Here is a 14176-nt window from a genome sequence, read left to right as displayed (position 1 = left end):
AATTTCTATTATGTATATATATATATATATATATATATATATATATATATATATATATATATATATGAAATATACTGAATACAGACATGCTTGTGCATGCATTTACCATCATGTTTAGATATATATAAAAATTGTAAGTTACCAATTTTTTTTGTGTATTTGAATCACTTGCGATGCGCACAGAAACAATTCTCGCCCTATATTTAGTTCGACTATTCGATCATTCGTTTCAACGTACATTACGATATGGAAGAAGGATCTGCGACTACAACGTAAATTTCTCCACAAAAGTTCTCCAACTACAGCGTTAAAATCAAATTTTTCACTTGTAAATATCAGGTTTAACATCATTGCACCTTGCCCGGTTTCGTCACCGTTCCATACTGAATGTTTACGTTGTGCGGAAAAGAGCAGCATGAACATTCTGCTAAGCTTCTCTCTTTCTCCCAATAAATTCACAACGACACGAGGGTGGGAGGTTCTTTTTCCACTTTTGGCTGATCTACTTTAACACAAGAGAAAATGGTCAAACCAGTGCACTAGCTAGCAAGCGCCTGCGGATGCTCTTTACACGTCGAGCTGCGCGTGCTGCTTTCCTTCCAGCGGCGTCTCTCAGCAGACCTCCGTAAATCCCGCATTCCTGTCCCATGCTTGTTCTGGATTTCGTTTCGCCGCGTTTTTGCCGCCGAACATAAGAAGAGGCCTTAGAGAGTCCCTGAGCGGTTTGTCGAACCAAAGAAAACTGGAGCCTGAGAAGAACGAACGGACACTTAATTCTACACAAGCAACTGCAGAGCGTTACGAAGCATCTGATTCGTTTACAATCGTCACTGATAAAATAAGCCCTGTTTCAGCAGCTTTGTAAACATGCATGTGCGATCCGAATGGGTTCGGGGTAAGTAAACATGATCCAACCCCATACTGCATGCCATGCGATACATTCTCATCCGGAGCCGTACGGCCCCCGCATTGTTCAGTCTTCTTAATAGTTCACGAGACTGTTGTGTGTGATCATAAAGGTGGCGAGAAACGAGACGAGTTTAGTATTGGGTCTTGGGAGGCGCGCTCTGTATTTCGGGCGTGTTGTGATGTCCGTTGGGCGTCAGTCTGTCCTGAAAGATGTACAGGTTGTTGCTGGCTGCGATGGCGATGATGTTTTCTTTGGGATGCCAGGCGGTGTGGAGGATTTTCTTCCTGAAGTCCAGGCTGTCGACGCTGACGTCCGTCTCTTTGCGCTTCTTGCCCACGCACACCCGCCTGGGCTGCAGGACGGCCCGCCGCTTGCACACCTCCCGGCTGGCCTCCAGAGTCACGTCGCGCCGGCTCGCCCGGTCGAACATCCGGAAGTAGTTGTTGTAGGCGCCTGTCATGATCACGCTGCAGAGGAAGAGAGGGGTTGAGAGGGAAAGCAAGACGCGGGGCAGCTGGAGCTGCTCGGGTCGTGTTTGAGAGGTCAAAGGTGATGTTTTGAGGGAGACTGGCCTCACCTGTCCGTTCCGTTCCAGGCACATTCGAACTTGTCAAAAATACAATCGCTTTCGTACAAAGAGCACAGTTTGGTTCGCAAGTAGTCGTGGACCTAAAACAGCAAGCAAACGTGAGAATTCTGGAGCAAAACATTAAGGTTAGTCATGATTAGTACATGATACATGCAGTCAAACTTCTTATATAACCATATTAAAGTTTGTGCATAGCTGAGAGACCTGGTACGTTTCCACTGGTTTATTTTCCATGTTGAGGTCCCAGACTTTAACGGTGAGGTAATCTCTGGTGAGCAGGTAGCGGCCGCTGTGACTGAACTTCACATCCGACACCGAGGACACGATCTCTGAGAAGAACGAGCGGCGGGAAGGATCCACTGCTTCTTCAAACACTAATGGACGCGGCATTACGATATAAAAACAAACTATCAAGACATTAATGCTATAACAAGTAAACCGCCTTTTTTAGTGTAATCAACACCCTTGTAAGTCTTGAAACAGCACTTCAGGGGCAGTTCATGCTTATGGTTGAAAGGAATGCTGATGCAAGACCAGCAGAGTTGGTTCGTCCAGGAAAACGAGAAATCCAGACTCACGTTTGGCGTGTTGGTCACAGAGGGCCCGGGCTCTCATGTCGCAGAGGCGCGTGGTTCCCGTGCTGCTGCTGAAGGCCAGCAGGTGGCAGTGGTGAGGGTGAAACTCGGCCACCGTGATCACCTCACTCAGGTCCTCCATGTTTTCAGGCTTCAGATCGACGATATCTGAGAGAAATTCACTGAGGAAACCCAACACCCCGGCGCTTTAAATCGCCGCTCATTCGTAACATCTTTAAAGAACGATAACTATAATGATACTAATAATCGTCCAACAACAGGATAGTCTACACCACCACACGCTTCTTTCATGAAACTAAGTTACCAAATAAGCCGACTTACTCACTTGCTGTCAGTTCATTTGGTTCAGAATAAAGTAAGTAAACTTGTTTTGTGGAACAGGCCCCGGATTTATAACAATAATTGGGATTTTATCTCACTAATCTGAACTGCAAGATATAAACTCACAACTGTGAGATATCAAAAGTGTGAGATATAAAAAAAAATATTAAAACACACACACACACACACACACGGCCGCTCACATACATGAGAAATCTGTGTGTATTTACATTGTGGTTATCTTAGCACATTTCAGAAAAAGGCAGTGTTTTTGCTTGATGAGCACAATAATGAAGTACGATGAACGAGGATACTGAAGCTGCGGTCAGTGATGTTGAGATGCCACAGGTTGATCCTCAGGTCGTCGGCGGACAGGTACGTCTCGCAGTCGCTGTTGACGCTGATGGAGTTGATGTGATAGGCGTGAGCGTTAGCAAAAACACGCCGGGGGGACGCCTCCACCAGCAGATCCATCGGCCGCAGGACGGGGACCTGGACAGCGCAGTGACTCACGTCAGCAAACGAGTACAAACGGAGGAGCAAACAGAAGGAGGGACGCCGCACACCTGCAGAGTGGTGATCGTTGAGAGGTCCTTCAGTCTGCCCTCTTCATCTCTCAGATTGTAGCCTTCTGCTCGCTTGTCTCTCTCACTCACCTTCCACAGCTTTATGGTCTTGTCTGGAAAGGAACGCAAAAAAGTGTGTAATGTGCGAGTGAACGTAAAGCTGTGTTGGCGAGGGTCTCGGCTCTTACCATTGGTGGCGAGGAGGAAGTGGGCGGGATTATGCGGAGGCAGCCATCGAATCTTGTTGATTTTCTCCTCAATCTCCAAACTCTTCAGGTAATCGAACTCAGGCTCATGACTCTGAAATGTACTATATACATTGTATTCGCCCTAAAAGGGAACAAGAAAAAGGACGAGATAATAGTGACGTTGTTTGCATGGACGAATTAACTGTCCACGACAGAATTAATGGACTTTTCTCATTTCCAGAGAAGTGGAAGTTAAAAAATATATCGCAAAAGCATTTCCGCAACTCTCCAAAAAGAGGGAAAAAGTGAACGATTGATTTAATTGGTCGGAAGAGAGAAATATATTAAATTTGCTGTCACTCACTCAGCAGCTTTAACTCGTTTTATGCAATTAGATTTTAAAAGGTAATATAACATATAGGTTATAAATGCATGTATTATTTGTAAGTATGGAAATATACCAAGTTGTGATTCACGATAATTTTTAATAACTGTAGAGAAGCATCATCACAAAAGGGTGCTTTGTTTTTTAATTTAGCTGCTTACTTAAATATTATTATAGTAGTTAACGAGGTAAATAGTATTACATCTTATTTATTATAATTAATCTAATTTATATATATAAATAAAAAATATATAAAATAATATAAAACAATTTAATTATAATAAAAGGTCTTGTGAAATCTAAATAACATTTTTTAAATTCAACATTTTAACAAAATAAACAATTAACATTTACTGGGTCTTATTTAAATTTACTTTCGGCATAAGTAATTCATAAAGCCATTCTTACAAAAAATGTTAAAAGTGACAATATATGCAAGGATGATTTTTTAAGTTCTTGTATATCATCCACCTTCTAAAGGAAGATGCCTGATGCCTTCAACTCTGTGTCAATAACGGTGTTACTGTGATGTAAACTGAATGCTACTGACAAAAAAAGAAGAAAAGAAACCAAACGAACAACGTGTTAGTCGGAGCTTTGTCTGACCTGTGGTTCTCTCTGAAAGATGACAACCCTCCCACCCTTATCACCCGTGGCCAAAAACTCTCCGGTCTGATTGAACTCCACCGTAGAGATGACATCAGCTGGATCAGAAGGAGAAAACATTTTTACACACGCATTTTTAAATAATGGGAAAGTCATTAAAACTATGAATGAGCACACACGAAAAAAACTAAAATGCAAATTTCTGTGCATTAATCACAATGTTAAATCTGAGTGATCATAATTTGACTCATCATTCGGCTCTGTACACCAGGGTTACTACAGTAAAATTAAACAATTAAACAAAAATATTATTACACACACACACACATATATATATATATATATATATATATATATATATATATATATATATATATATATATATATATGTGTGTATAGACAGATAGATAGTTGTTAAGAAACCATTTCTCATTTTCATATAGTAGAAAAAATTGTTTTACTTTTTTTTACTGAAAATTAAATAAAAAGGAAATTATGAAAATAAATTCAAACATTTAAGACCGTTAATAGTATATGATATTAATATAACACTGGTGCCTCACGGCATGGTTGTAAGCAGTATTTAACTAGTTTTCTTGTTGACTGCTTCATAAAAAAAAGCTTATCATTCTCTAGAAAATTAATTTCAACAATTTCAGCAAAGCCTTGCTAGAAACAAATTCAGTCAAGTGTTTGCAAAGTTTTGACTGGCAGTGTAGTTACTGTGAGCGTTTGTAGCGTGTGTGTGTGTGTGTGTTACCCTCGGTGTACTCTGGCTCCAAGGCTGCGAGATCGGAACAGAGAACCGGGCTCAGCATTCTGGGACGGAACCAAGGGCGGGGCTGCAGCTCTACCAATCCTGCAAAGAGGCGGAGTCTCATGATGACCCTTAGAATCTGAGTGGAAGGGTTACAACACGCTACCGGTGTTTTCATGTCTGCCAAACAGACTCTCTTCTCTGCTGGAACCATTACAGTCACTGATATTCACACGTGAAGGTTACATGAGTGCCAGCAGAGATAAACCACAACCATCCAGCTCTAAAGTATGGTCCTTATGTACCGAAACGGGGGGCCTGGATTTGAGATTAGTGAATCTAATTCTGTTCCACATCAATATAAACATCAGATTATCAGAGGGGAAAATAAATCCCAGATATGCCACATATGTATATAAACATCTCCGTCTGGTCAATAAGACATTAATGAAGATCCCAAACTACATTTCTGCATGTAAACATTCAATTGAAAAAACAAGACGTACTTAGAAAAACACTCTTTTACCTTCTGTCACATTGCTGTGCTAACAATGGTGTTCAGTTGCTGATATATTCATTCAGTTCCATTGCTGCGTTTGTTTGTATAAAAGGTGTCTGTGGAGGCGAGTGTTTGTTTGATGGACGAGCAGCACACCATCCATTTTTCAGCCATCAGCATGAAGGTCTGCTGCAAAGCGTCATAAGTCCACACGAAGAGGCTGATCACACAAACTCCTCAGAAAAACGCTGAAGAAAAAGCAGAACCTCTTGGCTCAGCTGGGATGCGTCTACACTCTTCCGGAGAATTCATTCCTGTTGGGTTTTCCTGAAATCAGAGGTAAACACCTGACAGCTGGACTTGTGCGTAGGCATACTGATGTTTGTGCGAAAGAATGAGGGAGGGGTAACGCTCTGTCTGTTCTGCTGCATAGACTCCTCCTCCGAAGCGTATCACTGAGAGGGAGACACAGAGATGCTGAGTGATGTTCTCTCGTCCAATCGTGTCATTGGTCAGGAAGTAGCGGCCAATGAGAGATAGGCTCAGCATCACACTGAGCAGCAACCCCCCACTCCAGCCTCATACTGATACAGCTACAAGAGCGGTTGCCTGGCAACCGCATCTGTCTGTGAGAGCAGAGCACAAGTCGAGGAGGAAACATGAGGCATTGCAATGGTTACATAAAGATGTGAGAAACCTATTCTGTAAATCAGACAGAATAGACTTGAAATGGGTTTTTAGAGTTTCTTTAGTTTGACAGATTTTTACCAAAAAATTTAATGAAAGAAATACATTTAATTTTGACATAACAATACCGTCGCATTTACCGTCCATTAATGATAAAGATGGGTGAAGTTTCAATTTAGTAGCATGGTTTTTTAAACAAAGCAAACTCGTGTAATCCAATGAGATTAAAACGTGAACACCGGACACTAAACTGAAGAAACTGAGAAAATAAATACACAGAGGTAGAGAGGGAGAGGTGAGACTCCAGACAATTAAACAATAAGACAATGCTATCGAGGAAACAGAAACTAAAGACACTGGAACTGAACACAGGACAACAGAGTATCAAAATGAAAGTCCAAATCAGAATTTGTGACAGAAATTGCAGCTCAGGAGGTTGGTGGAGCAGAGGCAGACTGGGAGAGGGATGTAGGGCCAGATCCAGGAGGACGAAAAAGGTGTGCTCCAGGGTTGGGAACTATCATGCAGGAGCATAATGAGAGCAGATGGAGGGAAGAACGTGATCACTTGAGGAACCACAGAGGAGACGAAGGCAGGGTGAAGCAGGTGGAAGCCCAGAGCGCAGGCAGCATGAAGGCCCATGGTGGAAATGATGTTGGGATGAACAAGGGTGGAGGTAGAGGTCCAGCTGCCAGCGATGGAGACCCAGGAAAAGCTGAGGTCATGACTGGACCGGACCGCACCGCAGGAACCTGTGGCTTCTCCAGCTACGAGCACCTGAGGTGGAGCCAGGGTACCAGCCGGCTGTGAGGATCTCATGCGGAGCTGAATGGCTGAGGTGGAGTTATGGGAGTAGTCACACCAAGCAGAGCCAAGGGATGTAGACTTCAAAGCGGAGCTGGAGACTGGGAGCCCGAAGGCAGATCCAGAGCCAACAGAGAAACCAAAAGACTGAAAGGAGCCTGGCTTCGGTGGAGCAGGCATGAGAGGAAGGCTGGGTGTGAACATCAATAACCCTTCACACAGTAATACCAGTAAATTGCAGTAAAATTAAAAAAGGGTTTTTTATACAATATGTGGTGTTAACAATAAAAATCCCAATGTTTGTTGGCAAACATGTTGAAGCATCTTCTCCAATCCCTCATGGTGTGCTGCATATCTGATCATATACTTTGTGTGGGTCCTGCACACAGACCTGCACAAAATGACATTATTCTCCTCGCTTTTAGAGACGGACAATTAAACGCGATTAACTGTTAATTCGTGTAAACTGTGCCGTGGCATATTTTCCAGTTTTTAGACGTGTTCTGGGTGAGTTTCATTTACACTCGCAAGCTGGAGGGGAGGAGTCTCTTTTCAGATAAACACTGGATGAAAACGAAAATAAGATCCGAGACAAGATAAACATCAACGTTAGGTAAAGTATGTCGCGCCTCAATATTTGCTCGGATTTCTTTTTTCTGTTGACATAGAAATGCAGGAGAACATCGGAGGCTCTAGAATGTAATTTGAGGACTACGTTCAACTTAAAAGTCCAGCTGTAACTGTTTTGTGTCGAGGTGGAGGGTTCGCAGAGTAACTAGCTTCACGTTAGCCCATGTGTCGCCTAACTGTTACTGAATCAATCACTGTTTGAGCGACACTGATTTATTCAGTGGTCTACTGCTGTGTGCGCTTCGGTCGATTCTGGGAGACAGTCTTCAGAATTCAGATTCAGCTGTGCTGTTTTAGATTTAACAAAACAAAAATGTAATAAAGTTCGTATAAATAAATGTCCACTTTTGGGACGGAACACTTTTTTACACGAAATATCAAATAAATGTTTACAAGTATTTACCAAAAATTAAATATTGTTAAATTATTATTATACTTATTATTATATACTTATGTTAAATTATTATTATACTGAGAATTACTGATTGTTTGCTAAAACAGACCTTAAATGATAGAGATTTTGTGATCAATGCATCAATTGGACCGTTTTCGCATTTCCGGGTTTCTCTGCAAGTCGTCGGAAGTCTGCATAGTTGTCAAAAAATACAAATATTAAACGCTTTTGAGGATTTACGAAAGGCAAAGGTCTTGCGAAAATGGCCCTATCGTGATTCTTGAGCGCAGAGCAGATTCGTTGTCGCGAAATAAATATACTTTATTTCTATATTTATTTTTTATTCCATGGTCTGTTTGAATGCTGGATTCTGATTGGCCGGCAGGTAAAAGCGTTTAATGCACAGGTAGTTCCGAGTCAGGTTTTTGCCGTTCTGTGTTAATGCCTGCTTTAATTGATGCACGCTACTGCAATGCACAGAGGAGATTGCCATTCACACACACATATTTATATTTCTCAGTAAGGAGGTGGTAAACTCAGGTAAGTAAGCACACACACACACACACATGATCCTTCCGCACGTAACTGACGAAGATTTGACCCTTCCGGTCAAACACTGCTCTGCAAAGAGCTGCTAGTTTTAACTCGTTATTCTTCATGTGTTTAAGGATGCCAGAATCCACTAATGTGATAATAACCTCTCCATTATACCAACATCAGCAGTATGAAATCTCCAGGTTCCTGCATAACCAGCCACTGGTTTTGGGGGTAAGATGAACTTAACGTTCTGTCTTGTTTTTTTGGTCCTCTCTATGTCTTGTTAATTTTTCCCGCGTTTCCCTTATCATCTTGTTTTGCCCTCATTTCTCTTCATATTAAAAGCATTCAGTTTTCTTAGCTGTCTGTCAACCATTGTGTTCATGTTTGTTTGTAAAGCTGTCATTTCCAGTGTTAATCATCGTTATTTTTGAAAAAAATAAGCCAAACTGCATTTAGATCTCTCATTAAGTGCTATGTGTTATGTTTTTGTATTGCAGATTTTGGAAATATTGGTAGCCTTATTGGCATTCGTTTTGACAATCTGCAATAAGACTTTTTTCCTAATCTGGATACCAATCATTGTAAGGTAACAATTTCAGTATCTGTACAACATTATACAGTGAACAAATACCGATTCCTGTTTTAATTCTGTCCTGCAGTTCGTCATTATTGGAGCTATAACAATCTCAGCTGCACAAACACGTAAACCGTGTCTGGTTGGTGTCGACTTTACTGTCTTGAGAAGAAGCAATATGTTTAATAATACAAACACAAGGGGGATTTTACAGATTTTTTTGCATTGCAGGTCAAAACCTCACAAATCCTCAGCTATGTTAGTTTTGCATTAGTTGCTCTCTCCCTCCTCCTTCACCTGGTTTTCATTCTGGTAAGTGTATACACTGCCAACAGTATGTGTGTGTGTGTGTATGTCTAGTAGCACCGGACTGGATTGACGCAAATTTCAATTCAGTTTCAATTCACAGGCTTGCAACTTGATTCCCATTCAATCTGATTCAATGTTGATTCATACGGATACTCACTAGCCACTTTATTAAGTGCACGTGTTCAGCTTCTCATTAATCTAACCACATCGCAGAACATTAGTGAGTTTAGACATGGTCAGGATGATCTGATCAGAAGTTGTCATAAACAACATGAAAGCGTGGATCTATCCCGCCACTATCAATGGTTTAGCAGGAGAACACATTACCTGTGTCTTAATTATAACCAACCATAATTCATTTGAATCTCCCTCCATTTTACTGTAACATATATTGTACATACACTGCAGCTCCTCAAACACTGAACAATATAAAAGTAAAAGCTTTTTTACTTTCCAAATTTCTATGTATATTTCCTTTTCATAACCATGACGATCAGTTGTCGACTTCAGTTGTCCAGATCACCAGATCTCAGTCTAATAGTGCGCCCTTGGGAGAGTCAGCATGCTACTGTCACGTCAATACGGACATATGTCTCTGTGCAATATTTCCAGCACCTTGTTGAATTAAGGCAGTTCTGAATGCAAAAAAAGGTCTAACCTGGCACTTATACCAGTATGTACCTTATACAATGAGAAGATGCCGTAATGCTGTAACTAATGCTGTAAACCAGGGAGTCAGTTGGTACTACTATAGTGTAGAAGTTTTAAAAAAAAATTTGTATACAAACACATAAATTAGCTTTTCTAATAATAAAGTTATTTTACTAGCTTTATAATTACAATACCCTATCGACCCGAAAATAAAATGGCCCAGACGACGACCCCGCTTTTTTCCAGATGCACCTTCTGGAAATCTTGAGTTGTACTGAGTAAAAAAAAAAAAAGGAAATAATTTTCTTTATTACATCTTACTATTTCCATTACTTCTTTATTACTTAAATACTTTTTCATACTGCATATTTTTCCTATTTTTTAATTTTAAAAGTATGGTAAATATACTGGTAAAACGTTCCGACAATCACATTTAGATATATCATAAAAATAACAGGTAGACTATATAAATATATAATATATAATAGCCTACCTAGGATTTCTTAACAGTAGAAGTGAAATCTTTTTGTAGTCTTTAAATCTGGATACTGTCGTACATTTTAACATCACTTGTAGAAGAAGTTTGATCCCATCAGGCTAACATGACAGTCAGCTTTTCTTTTGTTTTCACTTGCGAGCTTTATAACACGCATTACATTATGTAGATTATGTCATGACACCCTTGTTTTATGCGTATTTGGCATCACTTATTGTGGTATTAGTGACATGTCAAAGTCTAGACCCCTAGACGACTGCTTTTTCAGATGTTTATTAAAAAAATATATTCAGGTTAATACAGTATTATGTTTATACTCCAATTTGTTTTTCATACACCAACACACACACGCGTACTGTTTCCATGTTATATGGGGACTTTCCATACGCATAATGGTTTTTATACTGTACACACTGTATGTCTTATTGTCCTACACCAACCCTACATCTAAACCTACCCCTTACAGGAAACCACTGACAATTTCATACAGTTTTCCTGTATGTTTTATAAGCTTGTTTCCTCGTGGGGACCCACAAGGTCAACATTTACTGGTATTCCTATCCTTGTGGGGACATTTGGTCTACATAATGTGATAAATACCAGGTACATATGTAATGTACACTGTATACTGTGACACTGACAGTCTATAACAGTGGTTTCCAACCTTTTCTTGTTTGAGGCACCCTTGGAAAGCCTTTCAAAAGTTCCCGGCACCCTTATAAGGAAATAGATATTTAAAATCTCTGTAGCTTTATTATTATTATTTATTTATTTGTTTCATTTCGAGAGTTTGCATGCAACAACACCTTATACCTAGTCCTAGATGATATGAGAATACTGTTTACACTGATTCTGCCTTAATAAAAAAATTTTGTTGAAATTTTGGCGGCACCCTCTAAAGATCTCACGGCACCCCTTAGTGCCGCGACACACCGGTTGGGAACCACTGGTCTATAACAATACTCTATAACAATTTAAAGGTCAGCGCACACTGAGCCTGAAATTTTTGCTTGTTAAAAAATAAATACAATCTCTTGTTCTGTCAATCACGTGTGCGCTGACTCCAAAACGTTCGTCCATCATAAAAAAAAAATCAGATCGGGCTCAGCGTTCTGCGTTTTCGCATCCGTAGCAAGCATTTAGATTTTTAAAGCATGATTTTGACAGATGATGAATACGACAAAACTGAAAAAAAAAAAGCTTATAGAAAATTCGGACTCAATTTGCAATGACCTTAACAGTGTCTAATCTGTCTTTTAATCTAGCATCTGCTTTTTGCCTCCATATATTTATATTGTAATTCGTAATCACTGTATGTCTTTTGCTAAGGGTATTTCGGATGTGTCCTCATTTGTCCTTGTCGCCTGCGATATTATGATTTTCGTCATCTCTCTTGCTGTTGCCATAACCAGCTGTTCCTGTTGCGGCAGACCACAGGTGAACATTATCAAAACATTTGATTTGATTTGACAAAATCTGATTAAATTTGTGACACAAACATGTTGGTTCTCTCTCAGTCAACCCCTGCCATGGTCAGTTATATGACCACAGATTTGCCCGTCAACAGCATCATGCCGTACCGCTCTGCAGAGGGCCAGCCTGTTGGCTCGGTCATCTACGTGTTGCCACCCGTGCCTCTGCCAAATTACAGTCACGTTCCCAGTGCATCTCCACCAATGTACAGTCTACTACCAACTACATCTCCATCCAACTACGACAAAGTCTCCGGTGCCCTTCCACCAAACTACAGTGCAGTCCCAAGTGCCCCTCCACCAGCATATGAGGCAATTGTAAACATTTATGATTAAGTGTAGGCCTGCTATATCAGAAAATATATTTAAACACTATTAATACACGTCGAGATCCTATAAAGTTTACCTTTAATTATATTTGCTGACCTGCTGTAATGGCTGTACTGCACTAATGCACTGTTCTGTTATTGCAGCAGGAATATTTCCAGACCAGAAGATAAAAATGTCTATTACACTCAGAAGTTTGAAAATCAAAAGGATGAGAAACATGCCTTTAAGGGATAGTTCACAATTTCGAGGTTTATCAGCATCTAAGGTGTAGGTGGCTTTTTTTTCAATTTTGAGATTTTAAAACGTAGTCGGTCGTATAATGGTCGGTACAGGGAACTTTCTCTATCGGAGGAAAACAAACTTCCAAATTACACCATACCCCATCATAACGCTGGCCTAAGACACAAAACAAACAGTATTACAGCATCATTAAGAAAACAAACGGTTTGCCCTATAAATTGGTGATCCATTAACCTCTAGAATTATGGTCTGAAAATAGACTGACAATTTTATATTCAAACTGTAAATATTCAAAAATGATTTTTGTACAACATAAACTGTTCAGAAATATTTCAGAAAACCTGAAAATAAAGTGCATGTCCACATTAAGACTTCATGTCTCAGCACTGCATCAAAGAGGAAGATGGGTTTAGATGGCCAACAACTACTCTGTGGTTTGAGTAGAAGCTCTAATAGTCAAACAATTTTAACTATAAAAATTATATCAAACTTAATTATAAAAGAGATCAGTATCCCATTTCATAGGACAGCCATTTATGCTAATTTATATCAAATATCAGTCAATAATTTTTATGTATATAGTGCTTTTAACAGGTTGTATCAAAGCACTGAACAGTATAAAGTAGAAGAATACAATGATAGGGATGTTATAATGATGAGATTGAACAATTTGTTATTGAATGCAGAGACGGTCTCTAATCAAATCGACAATAGTGACTAGAAGTTAAGTGTCCCCAACAAAGCAAGACAGAGGAGACAGCGGCAAGAAACCAAAACCCCATCCATACAGAATGGAGGAGAAAAACCTTGGGAGAAACCAGACTCAGTTGGGGCCAGTTCTCCTCTGGCTGGACGCCCAGCACTTAACTTCCAGTTCAATGCAGCTGTGTAAATGACTTGTGTGTGTGTGTGTGTGTGTGCATTTTCACAATTGTGTTGTAGTGCTTCATGAATGCATTTGTGCGACTGGATATTCAGATCTTCTCTGTCCTTTTAATAAATAATCAACAAAAGCCTAACACATTACTATTTGTTATATTTTACAATTCACACATTTTCTGAAAACTGCAAGTTTATCAGAAATGTATTTCGCTATTTATATCTCATTAGGTTTTTTGTGTCCATCCAAAGTTGCTATTATCTGAAATTTTCCACATGTCTTTAATATAACAGTTTTGTGATGCTACAGAGTTATTCAGTGTGGTTTCCAGTTATATTCACCAGCAGCGCAAAATTCTTTATGTTTTAATAGAAGCATGAAAGCTAATTGGGTTTAAAATGAATAAATTAAGATTTTTAAACTAGCATAGATATGATCTTTTTGTTCAACCTCTTTCATCAGCTCCACAAAATCAAATGGCAAGTTCTTGTTTGAAACTAGACAACGGCTGATAAATATGTTTTCCATAATTTCATACAAATAAACTTGAAGTCATTTTCCAAGTTTAACAATTACAGAGTGATAAATAAATGTGCTTGTGAGAACAGTGCAGCATTTTTTGCATTCATTTACTGCCACCATTTCGTACCATGAAAAAATGGTGGCTTCACTTCAGTGATTCATTCAGTAACACTGATTCGTTCAGAAACGCCACTACTGTTTAATTTTTGTGATATTATCTGTTGATGCGA

General features: G+C 39.7%; 2 protein-coding genes across 4 annotated transcripts; one reads left to right on the top strand and one right to left on the bottom strand.

Moving 5' to 3' along the window:
- Positions 1-19: 19 nt before the first annotated feature.
- On the bottom strand, positions 20-5855 carry ppp2r2cb (protein phosphatase 2, regulatory subunit B, gamma b). The gene is made up of 10 exons (XM_043256701.1): positions 5445-5855; positions 4922-5020; positions 4162-4259; positions 3171-3312; positions 2983-3095; positions 2731-2908; positions 2078-2242; positions 1704-1873; positions 1488-1579; positions 20-1377 (listed from the first exon to the last, which is right to left on the bottom strand). The coding sequence occupies exons 2-10, from the start codon at positions 4977-4979 to the stop codon at positions 1041-1043; spliced, it is 1353 nt and encodes a 450-aa protein (XP_043112636.1). The 5' UTR covers positions 4980-5020; positions 5445-5855; the 3' UTR covers positions 20-1040.
- Positions 5856-7388: 1533 nt separating this feature from the next.
- On the top strand, positions 7389-13563 carry LOC122357351. 3 transcript variants are annotated; one of them, XM_043256710.1, is made up of 8 exons: positions 7389-7521; positions 8601-8700; positions 8970-9053; positions 9132-9188; positions 9278-9358; positions 11832-11939; positions 12020-12286; positions 12451-13563. In XM_043256710.1, the coding sequence occupies exons 2-8, from the start codon at positions 8602-8604 to the stop codon at positions 12472-12474; spliced, it is 720 nt and encodes a 239-aa protein (XP_043112645.1). In that variant the 5' UTR covers positions 7389-7521; position 8601; the 3' UTR covers positions 12475-13563. The 3 variants fall into 3 exon arrangements, with proteins under 3 accessions (XP_043112645.1, XP_043112643.1, XP_043112644.1); XM_043256708.1 differs by having other exon boundaries at positions 12448-13563; XM_043256709.1 differs by lacking the exon at positions 7389-7521 and adding an exon at positions 8087-8472 and having other exon boundaries at positions 12448-13563.
- The last annotated feature ends 613 nt before the right edge of the window (positions 13564-14176 follow it).

Source organism: Puntigrus tetrazona, chromosome 14 (genome assembly GCF_018831695.1).
Source record: "Puntigrus tetrazona isolate hp1 chromosome 14, ASM1883169v1, whole genome shotgun sequence".
Lineage (NCBI taxonomy): Eukaryota > Metazoa > Chordata > Actinopteri > Cypriniformes > Cyprinidae > Puntigrus > Puntigrus tetrazona.
This window is presented reverse-complemented; position numbering and strand designations above follow the sequence as displayed.

Excerpts from the sequence above, each read along its gene's own strand:
- ppp2r2cb (XM_043256701.1), bottom strand. The coding sequence starts at position 4,979 with ATGCTGAGCCCGGTTCTCTGTTCCGATCTCGCAGCCTTGGAGCCAGAG. Across the intron at positions 2,909-2,982 it reads CAACGATCACCACTCTGCAG|GTCCCCGTCCTGCGGCCGAT; the intron begins GTGTGCGGCGTC and ends TGCGCTGTCCAG. Across the intron at positions 2,243-2,730 it reads CATCACTGACCGCAGCTTCA|ATATCGTCGATCTGAAGCCT; the intron begins GTATCCTCGTTC and ends AATTTCTCTCAG.
- LOC122357351 (XM_043256708.1), top strand. The coding sequence starts at position 8,602 with ATGCCAGAATCCACTAATGTGATAATAACCTCTCCATTATACCAACAT. Across the intron at positions 9,054-9,131 it reads TAATCTGGATACCAATCATT|TTCGTCATTATTGGAGCTAT; the intron begins GTAAGGTAACAA and ends TCTGTCCTGCAG. Across the intron at positions 11,940-12,019 it reads CCTGTTGCGGCAGACCACAG|TCAACCCCTGCCATGGTCAG; the intron begins GTGAACATTATC and ends GTTCTCTCTCAG.